We start from the raw sequence: 16930 nt of genomic DNA, 5'->3' as shown, positions 1-16930 counted from the left end.
TGACTAGGTTCCTATCTTAGACATCTCGTGTAAATGCCTGGAGCTATGTGGTATGAAACTGGGCCAAAGGAAAGAAGTGAGGAAGGGGCTCCTCATTTTTCTGCCTTTGTCTGAAGCCCTTTAGTTCAGCAACAGTGACAGAAATCACTGTTACCTCTTGTACCATTCCCTTCAGAAACTGTAAGGTTGCACTGACCATGTCAAATGGGTCTTTGCATAGAGACCTCTTCTGAACAGGATGAGTGGGAGCTGAATCAGACAGAAAGCAAGTTTCCATGTAGTCATGAAGAAATCAGTGAACAGGTAAAAATAAATCATGATGCATGAGTAAACTTTTTTCATTTCAGTAGCTTGAATAGAGTTTTCCGGTCTACAGCAATTAAGACCATGTCTGTTGAACTTCTATCTAGAGATGAAAGTGTCTTCTCCCAGTGCACCAGTGAGCCTTCTGGGGTGAAAGAAGACTACTTAAAGACTCCTCAGTAATCCAAACACACTTCTTACAGCAACACTGGTTAAGTATTAGGAATCTGCTTTCTTTCATAATCCCAGAAAACAGAGATTGAACCTCTGCAGTGGAGAGAGCATTAGAGATAGCAACAGATTGCACATGTGGCTAAAAGTCATGTAGATACACTTCAATCCTAAAGTGAAATCTGATCAAAACTGGATAGGTGCAACAGTTTTTACTAGCTGAAGGACCCATCATCACCTCAGTCTTGCATGCTGGCTTTCACTATGACTCTGTGTTCTGCAGAATATCCAGGCATGCATTTAAAACAAACCACTTTCAAAGCCTCTTTAATAGGGCTTAAAGTGTAGGGTTTAAAGTTAAGCAGAGAGTATGAGTAAAGTTGTTGGCCAGTTTGAATCCTGAGAGAAGAAATACTTTACCACTACCACGTTAGATTCATTTTATTCAAACCTCCAAATAATAAATTATATAGTCCTCTTGCTTGCTTGCTTTATTTCTTTCATCTTAATTTGACTTATATCAGTAACAATAATATTGTACTTCACAGTTACGGACATACAATATTGCAGTAAGAAATACGCTACCGTCACGGGTAATTTAATCCAATGTTTAAAAGTCACGCACGATACTCAAGAAGGAAATTTTGTCAATTAGAAAATAAGGTATTTGTCAGATGTAATATTTTGGGATACTCCAGCTACTTCATTAGAGAAAGAAATTGCTCGTGACTGGAGGCAAGAGAGCAAACTGCACGGATTGGCTAGCTAAACCTGAATGCTAAAACATTTGCTTGCAAACCAAAATGTACAGATCAACAAATGCTGTGTTTTTCGTAATGTTTGTAAATGCCTCTCTGTGCATTTCAAGCTTTTCAATTTAGAAACAGATGGTTTACCAAACAGAATGTATCCCAAAAAACAAGGGAGGAAAGGGAGGGATGCTGCTACACATGTAACTCTGAAGTCTAATGTTATGTTTAGCCTGTCCTGCTTGATCTAGAGGTTGAACTAGACGACCAAACCTATCATCTGTAATTCTAGGGAAGAGATTTTGACAACATAGCTAACCGCAGTAGTAAAGCTCAAGGAATCTCAAAGTCATTAGAACCCCAAGTTATCACAGGATCGCATACCAGCAGCTTAGCTGCTGTCCCACAGTACCTGTCATCTTACATAAAGACCTTTCCTTTCAGTGGCAAGACTTGGCAGCACCTGCCTGTCTGCAAAGTCGCTCTGTGCTTTAAAAAAGTCAAACATTTTATAGTTGATTTCCATTTAGCTAATTAGTTTTTAGCTGAGTCCTTCCTATGAGAAGCAGCTCCACTTTGAACTTCTGCTTGTACACAAAAGCCAGGAGCCTTTTTTAGTGCTGTTAAAATCCTGGCTCTGGTGAAAGCAGTGGCAAAACATCTACTGACAGCAATAGGATCAGAATTTGACCCCCATCATTTTGGATTAAGCCCAGCACCACTTTATTTAACTTTAAATGTTATTTGCCTTCCTGTTTTAAGCATGCATTATATTGTAAGTCATTGACCAACAGGACCTGGACACTGGTGATAACTGAGTCAAGCATGCTATGGAGCATTTACAGACAGCAATTTTATTACAGAGTGACATGAAAAAAATTACATTAAAAGAACATTAATGTTCCAAGTGTGGAAGCTGGAAGTAAGGAAGTGCCCAAATTAATGTTGGTATGCAAGTTAGCCCTGTGTAGCCAAATTTTGGTACAGTATTCAATTAACTAATAGCCTAGAATTTGCATACTATCTTTTCCACAGGACCTCTGACTCACTCATCCCAAGGCAAACCAGAAAATTAGCATGGAAAATTTTATCCTGAGTAGCTAAAGACGAAGTTAAAAGCAAGAGAAAATGAGGATTTTTCCTCTAGTGAATGCTGAGCAAATGGTCAGAGATACGGGTCCTTACAGACAGTCTATAAAGCCCCATTATACATAACAGTACCCTTTTCCCCTACAGCTAATTATATATTTATTAGGATGGTCTCAGAATGCCAAAAACCCAAGGTACCCACCCTTCTCCAACAAAATATTTCTGTCACTTAAATGGAGCTATTTCATTTAGTAAAAAAAGGCTTAGATTGGAACCCTTGAAACACAGTATTAAACTGCATCCCCACATCTGTCTATTGTTTTTTGAGACACCTGGGGCTTAAGGTCACAAGATGACAGCATGTCATGCTATGTGATGTCTCTTATGAAGCCATGCAGTGTGTTATTAAACCATATAGATTAGAATATATATGGAAGCATGCAAAAGTCATGAGACAGATAGAGAGGCTTGAGTTTCTCCAGTTTCAGTTCCTTGCATCTATTTACATCAATGAAGTTAACTAATTTAAAATTAAGTGCTCTAACAAAGAGAAATCATATTATTCAGAGTCAAGTACGTCAGTGCCTTTTAGTTTAAAAATGTCTACAGAAAAGGATCCATTCCAAGAAAATCTTCATTTTTGAATTAAAATGGAATGAAACAGAAGTTTTAGAAGGTAGCACTTCCCTCAGGATAGAAATTCCAGATTTTGTTCAGGTCAACATCTACCATTTCTCATCCAGTTGCAAGCCATGCAGAATTTGTTAAATAATTGTATTAACATATTAGTACTATGTTTAGAATAAGGATGTCTGCCTTTTAAAGCAAGCCTGCTGCCAAAGAGGTAAATATTTAAATGCCAGCAATAACATTTTAATTTGAGAGAACTTGTATTTTTTCTTCCAACTCATGACCCTTGAGTAAAAAGAAAACACAACTGAGATACACTTGAACTAGACAGTTGTACTTTACAAAAAGGCTAGAGAGTAGAGAACATAAATTGGGGAATATAAAAATTTGTCTATTCATGGTTGGAGATTATTATATGATATATATTATATATGCTAGGCATATAGAGAGAGACAAAGAAAAGGAGATCTAGATGATAATACTGATGTAGCAAAATTACATCTTTTCTAGTAGTCAAACAAAATTTATACCTGTCAACTCATAAACTACAATTGGTACTGCCCATTCACATTTATCTCTTCATCTATGATTTACAGAGTGTTTTGAAAACAGTGTGAAAGCCTCACCAGATACTTATCAGGCTCTGGCATCTAAGAAATTTTTAAAGTACAAAGAAATTTTCATCTACGAATTTCAAATTTTTCACTAAGCTGGGAATCCTCCATCGTCTCAAAATAGCGTATTTATTTCTTTTAACAGTGCTTCCTTAGAATAGAAATATATTCTTATTTTTCTAAAAACCTCCAAGTAACAGAAAACTACTAAAATGAAGATGAGTCTGAACCTACCACTCTCAGTGTGGAGGCTGTCTCCTCAGTCAAAATAATATGAATCAACTACTGTGGTAAGAATTTATAACTTTTTTACCAATCCTTTCCAAACTCAGCTACCACCAGCTGGGAAGTTTATTTTCTTATTCGGACTTGGGTTACTGTCTTGCTTTGCTACTTGTGATAGTAAAAATCATATCCACCGTTCAATAGTCAGAATGAACTCTTTGAATCAACTCCTTAATTTCCGCCAAAGGTGATAAAGCAAACTAAAATAGCAATCGAATTTACTTTACCTTGTAACTACTAGATTATATCGCAGCTTTTTCCCACTGTTTAACTTTCTGTTAAGATGAATTGTATTGAAAAAACCTGTCCTCATAAGGCAGTTTGGATGCCTCATAGTACTTACCTTACAGTCTCTAGGGTATCTGATATAAGGGTGTGCTCATTGCAGGGGGTTGGACTAGATGACCTTTGAAGGCCTCTTCCAACCCGAATTATTCTATGATTCTATGGGTCTTTATGCAGAATAGCCAGCTTTGTTCCAGAAATGGCCTTTCTACCTTAATAAGGCAACATGTGGGATAGTCACTGAAATAACTGAAGTCCTTCTACAATAATATATATCTAATAAGCTAGAACAAATATACAGGATACCCTTAAGGTTAAGGATATTTTTGTTTCTCCTTCCAGCAACAACACGTCAGTTGTGAAAAGAAATGCTCTGAGGCATTTTAAGAGATGGCTTTGCAACGAGTGTTTGCAGTGTGATAAATCTTCCCTGCAAAGTAAGCATACTTAGCACATAGTCAGATTTGGTGGGGGTTTGCTTCTATGAGTTGCCTCTGCCTGCCCCTCAGTTACCCAGCTGGTATCAGTGGTGGTTCACTACGCATGTCTTGGTTTTTTTACTTTTATTCAGCCTAATAATGAGAAAACGCTGTCTCTAAATTATGAAGAACTATACATCCTGTGATATAGTAGTATGCTTCTATTAAAAACTACCCTTGCATAAACCACAGCTCATTAAATTAGCCATGGTATTTATAGCATCTAGTAGTTTAACTAAATCACACTTGCAAATGCAATGGGTTCACATGACACTTCGTGAAATGGACATCAGCAGTCACTCCGAGGTAGGCATGTGAGTAATGAAGTCCCAGGTTTTATTGATCCTATGTGATCATATGGAATTTGCACACAGTCCTAGTCCATATTCAGATTTCAGCTGATTGAATGCATCCTGTGCACTTCTCTCCTGGCATCCCAGGCAGCCTGCTGCACTAGGAGTTGAAAGCCAATGCCATCCCCTGAGAAGCCACCTCTCACACCGGAATGCTTTTACTATATCCTAGTACCAACGCAGTCATCCAGTTCAAATTACTGAAAACAAGTTTCTTTCTGATCAGTTGCTTGAACTCTCAAAGGACATCATTGTTGTCTGGGACCATACTATGTGATAACAAAACCCCAGAAATTTCTCCATGTTTGATCCAAAAGCCACTGTGCAATTGAGGTTCACGGTAACTGACAAATACCTAAAGCAATCATAGCACCTACTGCTATGACAAAGATAATTACTGCCTTTCCGTCAGTGAAGTGTGTACCCTGCTCTGTATCATATTTAAAATAACCTAATTCCAACTAGTTTTCCCCCTCCAAATTGTTTCCAGCTGTATGATTCCTTTCTTTCCCCCATATTGTTTTTATTGGATATAACGCAAGTCCGTAAAGATAGATTTTCCCATAATAAACACACAGATGTTAGAATTATAAACATACAGTCAACCTGATATATGAATATTACTAAGTATTAATAAATACATAACTAAGAGCATAAATCGATTTAAAAATTAGAAAATGAGAACATAAAGTAAAAGAAAAGAAATGGAAGGAGGAAAGAAAGGCAAAAACTGAGATAGAAATGTACTTACTTTAGGCAAACTATCTGGATTCATTTATAGTTCCCTTTATTGATTTGCTGATAGCATTAAAGCACAAGTATGGTTGTAAAGCATTCCTAAGAATGCCGCCTGTCTTCATGTATTGGAAGTTTTCTGCTCGTACTGAAAGAGAAGCTTTCCAAGTTGGCCAACTCATACCACGCTAGACAGTACTGTGCTAGATTAATGTATCTGCTTGGATGCAAATTTCCATTTTTGGACAATAATGAGCCTGTCTACTCCTCCCATTTTTGGTAGGAAGTTTTTATGAACATTGGCATCTCGGTTAAACCACCATTATAGCCCAGACTAAAAATGACTAGATTCATACGAGTCTGAATCCAAATTTAATTAAGCCTATATATGGCCTGAACCAAGAATAATTTACTGGCTGACACCCCCTCAGCATGTATGATAAGATGCCAACCATTTCTCCACAACACCATTGTGTACGTATCTTTCATGCCCAATTCCCTTGTACTTTCAGGCCTGCAGCTAAAACACTGGGATCCAATGTGGACTAGTTACCTGCTTCCCATGCAAATATAAATGGAATCACTTTTTTTTATGAGTATCTTTCTTTGAGAAGATGTTCCCCTCCCTTTCTTGGTCTTCTGTTCAAATGTATGCTGTCTTCTTAGCACTTTACGTGTGCATGTGTACAAGTGCATGCTTGTATATAACCATGAAGTCCAACTTTATTTTCTGATTGTCTTTCTCAAAATTATTTGCGGTCCTCTTCACCTGTGAGTTAATAAAATCCATGAACAGATTTTGTCAGCCTTTAAAACTGTATTTTTCTCTCCCACCCCTCATCTTTTTTGCCTGGAAAACGGATCAAAAGCTGAGCAAATGTGTGGTGACAGGAAGCTGCTTAAGATGTTGCTTTCCTAAACTTCACACAGCAAGCAGGCTGGTAGCATCACTTCAGATGCAGCCTTTCAACGTGCCAGAAAAATACAGATCAATATAAAACATCAAAGGTTAAAAAAAAAATAATAATAATCAGAACTCTTGGGTTTTTTCTATCTGTTGATTCTTCCCTGTCAGGTGTCCAGTTCAACAATTTGCCAAGTCAATGGTACAGCCAAATGAATACTACTAAATCATGATCATTTTCCACATCATGTGTCTGAAAAGGAGGTATCTACAGATTACTTTTTATATCTTGACAGCTTTGTTTCTCAAAACACCTCATTTTTGCCCTGGATTTGGCACTAGTAAGAGCAGTCTGTTTATATGCACATCAATTTGGAGACTTTCAGCAGAAATTGTCAATGCACAAATAATAAGCCAGCATAATCCACTGTCAAGGAACAACAGCAGATTTCAGTTCCATGAGTGATTCTGACTCCATATTTCAGAAGCTGCAATCCTTACTTTTTTGTGTGGAGTTATTTGCTCCCAACTGTTATTATCTGTAACTTTTAGAGCTACTTACATGATAGATTGTTTCAACCATCATTTGTGGGAATAGGCACCAGTCTCTAGTGCTCTTTTGCGTCAATAACCTGATACAACCAGAGGCTTCGCTTTCTAGATCTGAGTCCTTGCCTTCAAAAAGTTAGGAGAATTTTCTTTCAACTCTACTTATCAATAATAACAATTGATATATCGTTAACCAATTAATTTTTGAACCCAAGAGGTTATCTTTACAGAAGTAATTTTTTAAAGAGGCTTACAGCAAGAGGAATGGTTGGAGAGTGGAAAAGATGACCTTATATGAGAAGCTGGCATGAAAACTGAGCGCAGGAAGCTGACAAATACAAGCATGTCCAGGAACAGGATGGGTCAAGTGAATGTAGTAATGACTTTTCTTTGGGGATGGCAAGACTACAGAAAAGTTCCCAGCTATAAATATACCAAATAAAGCTAAACACAATGCTTGGCTAATTCATTCCATGCTACATCCTTTGTTCATGCTACTAATTTGTATCTCTCTGTCACTTTTTGTCTTGACTGCTATAAATCTTTCATACCAAAATGAATACCCGATGCCTAACATAATTTCTGCAGTTGTTATTCTGTCCTCCAAACTATTTATTTTAACTGTTTTTAGTACAGACTCCCAGATACTGTATAGGTGGTACAGCCCTCATTCACTTTGAAAAAATAGCTCATCACTAATCCAGCTTAGGTAACTCACAGGGGATTCCTCTGGCATAGTAGGATCCCCAGAAGTCACAAGGATTGACATTTGCTCTTGTGTCATGCCTTCTGGATGCTGCTTGGTGTGGCTGGAAGACATGCATGGTTGGAGCATAATGGCACCCAGGAAACGGAACTGGCAATAGATGTACAGCTGTTGGAGAAGCCTCATGTTGGGTGAGTCTGGAGGTTTGCTTTTTGAATTTTGAGGGAGAAGTGTTGCGTGGGGTTGCAAATTAGAATAGCTGTAAATCTGCACTTGTCAGTGCTAGCCGTAGAGCCTTGGCCTAGTAGCTAAAGAGTAGGTCCTCTTTCCCATAAAAATGGTTCCTTCTAACCCAAACTATGATATGATTCTATGATTATTCATATCCCTAAGCAGTTCTGGGAATAATTTAAATGAGCTTTCCTTTGGCGTGAAGTGAAAAACACGCCTGTCTTTTTTAGTGTCAATCCTTTCTTCAGTTTCTTCAGGCAGAACCAAATGTCTGGTTTAGTGTTTCTGTGCGTGTCAGACGCAGATGTGTTTTGTTACACAAGTGAATATATATGCTTACAAGTATCTGGTACCTTTAAGTGGGTTTTGGGTTTTTTTTTTTAGCTCTGTCCTTTTTTTATTCCCTCCCCACCCCCAGTGTAATAACACCACTTCCTGAACTCTGTCCTTTTCCTAAATACTGACCACATCATCTCTGGGTGCTCCTCCACTAATAAAACAAATAAAGACATGTGGATTATGGGATCCTTTATAGACCTGCATGGAACTCATCTGGCTCAGCTGGCAGGGGTCATGTAAACCTCCTCCATCCGCTACAGTATGTGTGGTTTCACACCCAACAAATGTCAAAGCAGAACTCAGCTGCAACTGCCAAGTTTCATCTGTGTTTGGGTTAAGCCATAAAAGAACCCACCAAATTTCACATCAGTCATTTCAGACTTCCAAGAAACCACCCAGGTTCGGTGAAGAGGTCAAGAATATGGTGAACATTTTGGCAAACATGGCCTGAAAAGTGGCTCAAGAAAACACTGGGATTTTTCAAACTATGTATACTCTGACCAACCTGATAGCCAGTCCATCCTGATGCCAAACAATTTTTGCTCCCTGTAGCTCTTATTTTCTATAGAAATGCTAAGAATTATAGCAAAGGCATGATTTGAAGTCCTCCTCAGGCATTTGGACTGCACTCACTTTCAAGGTTTCAAAGAATGAAAGGAGTTCCTGGGGAAGAGGATTATTGCTCATGAGCACAAGGACAGAGCTGATGAGGTGCCACAAGATTTTCAGCTTCAAGAAGAGAGTAGAAGTGATGAAAGCCTTTTCACCAGGAAGCTTAGTGATGACACCGACTCTGGTATAACCCTTCAGATTATGCCACTTCAAGGACATAAGTGATATCACTGAAGTTAAGAGAATTTATTTGTCCAAGGGTCAGAGCATGGCTGCAAGCTTTGGCAGATCAAGACAACATAGCATGAAAAGGTATAATGCTAGCCTGCTTAGCAGCTATGTATTTTCTGACAACATCATCATTTTGGACATCAAATTAAGACAAGAAAGCATAAGACCAACCAAGGAGGACCAGACCTGTGCTTCTAATAGTCAAGAGAACCAGCTAAATGTTTCATTGATTCACTTAAAGTTGAAGGTAAAAGTCAAATGTTAGGTTCTTTCCTGTACATGCTGTCTTGAGAATGTTTGATGTGTTCCACTCAACTCTTTAAGAAACAAAAGTTACACAAGAAGCGTTATCTAAACAGAATTTTAAATAGGACAAATGGGTGAAGAGACACTAATGAGCAAAGGCCTCACCACCAGCTTTACAGAATCAAAACCAAATTCTACCTAACTCTTTTCCTGAAGTTCAGAAAGTTCAGACTTTTCTTTTGCAATTGATTTGGTTTACTCAGTCTTTTTATTATTAGTTTTAACCCTCTCCACTTCTGTGATTTGGTGTGGAGTAATATTCACAGAATACTGTATTACAGAATACTGTAATACTCACAGAATATGACAGATTCTCTATGGGTGTAGGTCAGTTTCCCTGATGTTAATGGATTTATTTCATTATAACACTTTACAGCTGGGCCACTGTGCCTTTAAAAACCCCAGACTTCAGCCAGACTCTCAGACTTGTACTTTCTTTGAAAAGTATTTAGTTTGATCATTGAGTCAAGTGTACCTCATCTTTTGATGTCCATTTCACAAGGGTGTTGGAAAGAAAAAAACCTTGATCTCCAGTAACAACCAAAGTGTCATGTAAGTCATTTCCTCTTTGCACAGATGGGATGAAAAGTTATGTCTTTTTTTCACACAGTTTTAATGAATTCTTATGTCTGACCACATTTAGTTGTGTTGGAGGCACAAGACTCACCCAAACCATTGAACTCGGGAAAAAGGTGTCACCTTAAGAAGGATCAGACATAAGAACAGGCTACAACCCCACTGTGAAGTTGGAAGATACCACTCTGAGCACCCTTGTGAGAGCCACACACTACAAAATGTTATCCTGACACTGAGCAGCAGACAGTATGGGGAAGGGTAAATGGGCAGCCCTTGGGAAAGAGAGGAAAGGTCAGGAGTAAGCTAAGGATACTCAGCTGGGTGATGAGGAAAATAATAATCTCAATACTGGAAAAAATTGCATAATCTCCCCTATGAAATAATATCATATACAGGATAAATGGAAAGGGATCAATTTAACTTCTGCCAGCTAACAGCTTGTCAGGCCAGGGTCCTGTATTATTTTTTTGATTGGGTTTCCTACCTCAAATCACTTGCAGTATTTTCTTTACAGTATGTTAGCAGCACTAAAATGGATATGTATCACTGCCATGTACTGTAAAGCTAGTGTCTTGTACACCATCAGTTAGTCAGACTCTCTCATTGCTTAAGCTTTTGGGAGGTCTGCAGAGGGATTTTTAGAGTTAATTCTAGTTCCCTTTTTATTGGTCATAATATGTACCACAGTTATCATAGCAGCCTCTAAAAGTATGAGAATTGGAAATATTTTTCACGAGGTGTGATGACAGTGTCCTTGTATGCCTGTGCAGGCATCTGGGTCATTGCTGGGTATGAAGTTGGACAAATATTAATGACTTCATCTACGGATCACTAGAGATTTTGTGCCTCTTGCCAGTTACTTTTCAATGAGTGAAAACATACAGAGCGCAGTTGTTCCGGGAGCATCACTGTTGAACTACAGTAAGCAAATACCAGGAGGTTATAAGCTTTTCCAGGACTGCAGTGAGAAAGCTAAAAAGAAAACCAGCCCAAACACATCACTTCAGCACCATATTAGAGACACCCTTACCTACTCGAAGCTCTTGTCCAAAGACTGTTTTCTCTCCAAGCGCAGAGCAGTTCCACCTCCCGTACCGAAACTGGTACTGGCACTCATTGATTCCCATTTGTGCCCCTTCCCCAATCACAATGATGGCATCGGGGCGGCTCTGGCAGATTGCTCGCTGCCGAGGGGCCAGGCCTGGGATTTTGTTGCAGATGATATTAGCTCCTAAAGCCACAACAGATGACAAAGCTCTGAAGAAAAAGAGCAGAAAGAAATGTTATAACCAAATTGAGGCTGTTAAATGCTTTTGCCACGTGCTGCCATGTGACAGGCAAGGCTCTGGGCAAAAGGGCAAGGGCTAGAAGTTGGGTTCCTATAATTACGCCAACTTATCCCAACCTCTCAGTCTGGCAAAAAAGGGCTGGAAATCTTGCAATAATTCCTGATCTGATTTGTGCCAGAAACAACAGAGAAATGTAATTTGGGCACTTTTGCTTCCAGTTCTACACAGACCCATCAGATGATGAGATGTGGAAAGCAAGACATTTAAAAGCAAAAAAATTGTGATATCTGATCATCCACGGATCTCTGAAACTCACGTCTGCTTTGAATGGCTTCCATAGATTCAGGTTCAGCATTTTAGTTGCTACAGCCAGTTCATCCATCCCCCATTTGAAACTGTTAAGCACAGTTTAGAGAATGACTTGAGGATACCAACCCATTATTACACTCAGGGTACTGAGTCATGATTCATGAAAGTTCACCAGCATAATTGTACTTTTAGATCTGGCAAATATCATCGAGCATACAGGAGGGATCCTTAATATGTGCCATCCAGGCTAGAAACATTTGTAATTTTCATTCTTCAAGTATATTTTCAGAATTCATTATAAAGTTTGCATATAACTTGCACCTGCCATATGTTTTCACTTTAGCGTATTTACTTTTCATTTTCCAGCTCAGTTTTCAACATCTTTACAGGCTCATTTTTTTACATCTTTACAGGTGACATTTTAAGTAGTAATACTTTGAAAAAAACAAGACAACTTGCTTATATGTTCAGTGATGCCTCATGTCACATCTACCGAGTACCAGCCAGGCCCATGCTGTGACACTTCAACTGGCTCTGAGCAAGTCAGCAGGACCAGAGTGGTATAGCTGTGTTCAAGACTTATACAGCAAGATCTAGTGGATCCTGAGACAGCTACACAACCAAATCCTGGAAAAGCCCCTGCCACGCTGCCCAGCTGTCAATCCTGCTTTTTGGCTGGGGTGATGAGAACGTCACTGTTTCTCAACACCTGCAAGAAAGTAGCTCCACAAACCCTTTCCTCTCTTTAGCTTGTTCCAGCCTAGTATTAGATCATATGGGTAATTTCCTTTGCCCACCAAATCCTGTTGTTGACTGCCTCTGTAATGTAAAGATAGTTGCCCAGATCATGCCGCAGCACCTTGGTTTTAAGTAGAGTTTCACAGTAACAGAAGTCACCATATATAAATAGGTTAGTAACAGGATACAGACTGTCTTCCCCACTATCTTTCTCTCCATCTTGAGCACTCACTTAAGCCTTTCTTCTTAGTGTTAAAAAATTCCCTCTAGAAATGCTCCTTTTGGAAAATGCTGACTGAACAACAAAATCAAAGAATTTTATAGGAATGTATCAACTTCATCACAAAGGTAAATGCAAAATTACATAAATGTTGCATTTCAATGAAATCAGTGTGTTTCATTTTGCCATTCCAATAAACTACACTAAAGCCAGAGCAAAAAGGGTGAAATGGAGAACTTTTCCCTGGCCAAAATGAAATAGCACGTTTACTGTGGAATGGAAATTCCATGGTGATTCATTCTGCCTTTAATAGGTATTTGTGCATCTTTTCCAAAGTTAACAAACCATGAGAAATTCACCAATTGTGGTTTTTTATTTATGGCTTGGCGAGGGCGTTGATAGATATGGCGACAAGGTATTGCAAACATAGAGCATGCACGTCTTGTGGCACTACCTATTAAAAAAAAATAAGAACAAAATGTAGCTGCAGCTCCAACCACTCACAGCATTTGGAGCAGGAGTACTCAGACCTGTAGCTTTAGTTCACGTTACTTCTGGGTACTGAGCAACAAAGCTGGAGCACTGGTTGGAACCATTGAGTCCCCAAGATGCAAGTTTTGATCAATTTTTTCTTTCTGGACCACCTCTACTTGAATGAATAAAATATTTAAATTATGATGTCTTTAAATCAAGACTTTTTAAGGCACGATAATCATTAAAAAAAAAAAAAGCAACATTAAGAGGATGATGTCGAAATAAGATTCTCTGACCTTTGCAATGTTAGGATCCAGGTCTGACCCTTCTGTGACTTTAAAGTTATGAAAAGCGAAAGATATCTTGTACAGAGTAAGTAACCTGAAGATGCAAGAGGGACGGGGACTGCCATTACAGCTTAATCCATGGCTCTTCCCCCTAAGGTAGGCTGAAGGGAAGCCAAGTCAGCCACTAGCTCGCTGCTGGGGTGCGGAGGCAGCAGGTCAGCTGAGGAAAGGGTGAATTTCTGCAGCCATACTTCAGAGCAGAGCAACAGCCAGGGCCCCCCCAACAGCAACACCTCCTTGGCATGGCATATGCAGCAGCTCTCCTGTGTGTTTTAGGCTTTGCAGCATCCTTATCCCATCCCCCCCAGCTGGCTTTGCTGTATCGGACACTGACCCTTCTAGGAAAACCTAACCCTGAGGGAATACAGGGTTGGGTCCTATGAAACAGGCATGCACAATCATGCAAAATTGAAGTTGATGTTCAGCACACATTCACAAGACCCATAGTTCTGTTTTCTGACTGCCCAATAGTCATTGACTTACTAAGCCCACATGACCAACTTACAGATAAAAAATATATATAAAAAATATTTTTATATTACATAAATATTTTTAATCAAAAATAAAAATAATAATATCTATTATAAAGGGTATGAGATAGATAACTTTCTGACATCATATTTTTTAAAGTGCTAAGCCCCCACAGTTTCCACTATTATCTCAAGTTAAGCAGCAAAAACTTATGACTTTTTAGACACCAGACAGCAAGAAAGAGTTGGCCAGAGTATCTACCCCACATATAATTCTCAGTTTAGTTGCTTCCTCTATATACATTGCTACTGTCTCATAATTAGGTTAAGGAGTGTATTGTTTGGTCTGACATTGTTTTTGGAGCAGGCCTTGGTCAAAGGATTGTATTTTCATCCAGAAAAGAAGCATGATCATATCTGCCTCAGAAGGTATTGTAAGGATGTTACAGTTATTATACATTTGTAAAGTTCTTTAATACATTCCTCATTAAAAGAATTAAACTGCAATTATTGGAGGTGGAGGGGGTCTTAAGTTTTTTATTATTACTTCCAGGGACTTCCCCCTCTCCAGCCTGTACTTGCCAGCATATTCCCTCAGACTTGTTTAGCCTACTTTTAAATTGTTACTATAATTTCAGTGCCAAAAGAAATGCTGAATCATGAAATTGAGGTTTTGGAAAACTTTATTTATATTAAAGAAATGCACCCAACAGCATTTCAAGCTTCCTCTCCACTATTTCTTGTGGCACCCCTTAGTTTGTGCATCTGTCACACATTCAGGAGGGTTGTGCCGTGCTTCTGCCCCTTGGCAGGTTGAAGGCTATATTATTTTTTGCTACTAGATAGAGATTATTTCACTTTAGAACTGTAAAAAGGCAGATCTCCATGCCACATTTTGGCATCTTCTCCCATCTAATCTTTCTCCGCAGTGCAAACTTCCTTGATTCTTATCACAAGGAAATCTTGAGTGCAATGTTCTGTTCAATTTCTGGTGCAGTTTATGGTAATTGCAACCATCCCTCGTCCCTCACAAGCTTCAAAGTTTTATGCTGGGTCATCCACATGAGTTACCCAACTAAACATCATCCACATGGTTTTATCCAACTAAAGAGTGTTAGTGCAATAATGTTACATTTCCTAAGCAATTAACAGTAGTCCCTGGCATACGGAAAGTCTTTACCTTCCTTCATCACTTAGTCATTAATCCAAGTGAAACACCAGTGCTGAAATTGACCCATAGTTATAAAGAGAATTACATCCAAATTAAAAAGACACTGGACTAGGCTTGGATGGACCACGCAGTTCAAACTTCTAACAAGCTAAACCTGGTGAGCAATGTTTTGGAAGGCCTGGTTTCTACATCAGAATCTTGAAACATCAAGTTTTTCATTCTCTGAAAAAATAACTATGACTGCAGTCATAGCAAGCAGAAGTTCCTGGCAGTGGGAGACAATTTTCAGCTTATTTTCTGAAGTAATGCTTGTTTAATTATCCAAAGACAAATTACTACTGTGGCAAAAAGTTAAAATTTTCCCTCAAAATGCATTTTCTCTTATGGTTGTATCTTCTCTCCGGGACCTAAACACTACAGTTTTCCTTTTCACACAGTTACATAGAAAAATTGAAAGATCATAACCATGAAAATTCCTATTGATTCCAAGCAGTTCATAAAAACAAACACCTTTGAAAACACTTCAGAAATTAAACGCGTGAGCTTTAAGAATATAAAATTTAACACAGTATTGCTTGACAAAACAGAAATGTACTCCTCTTTCATATTTGCTTTCTTGAGTGTCTAGTTTACATTTGCAAAGGTAGGTATTTGCTTAACTTGAGCATATTAGTAATTTCATTTATTTCAAATGTTATTACATTCTTGCAACTTCAGATGAATTTCACATATAGAAAGGTCATCACTTGAGCTGTAGTTTATAGAGGAGCTTAGAGTCTTTGCACAAGTGACAAATATATAAAGTAGATCCTTATAATGGGCAGTTGTGCAACTACATGCGCTACAGGAGGAAAATTCTAATTTTTACTGTTGTTAGAAAAGTCTGAATTTTGACAAAATTATGAAATAGGACTGTTGTATAGCTAACCTGTCTTCAGAGTTCTCCCCAAACACAGGCACACATGTGTACTGAGATTTCTCCAAGGATCTTAAAATTCAGTTCTGACAAATACATAACAAGAAGATGTAAAATAGAAGATGTAAAATAGAAAGATTAAGCCAGCAACACATTTCATATAGGTAAAGCACTTAACCAAGCTGATTTTAACCTTTTGATTAAGAAAAAAAAGAAAGCCCTAAAAATCCTTCTTGGCAATCCCTGCTCCCTGGGCAAATAAAATTTATTGCCGAATAGGAGTGGCCCCGGGAGCTACACCTTCTCTTTTGACACCCTCACTCATTTGTATTCCTGGCTGCACAGCAGCACAGTGCACATTTTCCCCTTGAGTCACTGAGCCAGCCTTACTGCAAGCACTTTGAATAGGCGCCGTAGGGTCACCATGATCTCACCCCTAACCATGCTACTCGATATTCACCTGAAGCTGCTGTTGGGCAGGGGGTTCATTTTCAGCAAGGAGTGAAGGGATTTAGCCACATGAATTCCATTAACGGCAAAGGAGCTTCATGGCTCAAACCTCAGCGTGCTGTACAGAAAACTTACCCCACCGTCTCTGATAAAAAAATCCCCATAATGGATTCTTTGTTAGAAGGAACCACTGAGATATTTTGTGGTGACACTGCGACACATCTGAAACAGTACACCACTACCAAATGGTTTACTTAATTAAGAATTCCTAAGTAAATATTTTGAGAGTGTATCAGTTGCAGAAATTGGCAGGAGCATCCTGGGCTCTGAATGCCATCTGCATATATTTAGGCTTTCAATTTTGTTTTCCACTGCCGGCTTTGGGAAATCGTTGTTCAG

At 38.7% G+C, this 16930-nt stretch overlaps 1 protein-coding gene across 5 annotated transcripts in view; it reads right to left on the bottom strand.

Annotated features, from left to right (window-relative positions):
• Positions 1-16930, bottom strand: part of WNT7B (Wnt family member 7B) — a 93778-nt gene that overhangs the window by 28283 nt on the left and 48565 nt on the right. For all 5 annotated transcript variants that reach the window (XM_057426740.1, XM_057426730.1, XM_057426759.1 and 2 more), the window contains exon 2: positions 11178-11404. In XM_057426740.1, coding sequence (XP_057282723.1) covers positions 11178-11404 — 227 coding nt within the window. The remainder of the gene's footprint in view (positions 1-11177; positions 11405-16930) is intronic.

This window comes from Pezoporus wallicus, unplaced genomic scaffold (assembly GCF_028554395.1).
Source record: "Pezoporus wallicus isolate ANWC-B61680 ecotype Strahan unplaced genomic scaffold, APGP_CSIRO_Pwel_v1 scaffold_3294, whole genome shotgun sequence".
Classification (NCBI taxonomy): domain Eukaryota; kingdom Metazoa; phylum Chordata; class Aves; order Psittaciformes; family Psittacidae; genus Pezoporus; species Pezoporus wallicus.
This window is presented reverse-complemented; position numbering and strand designations above follow the sequence as displayed.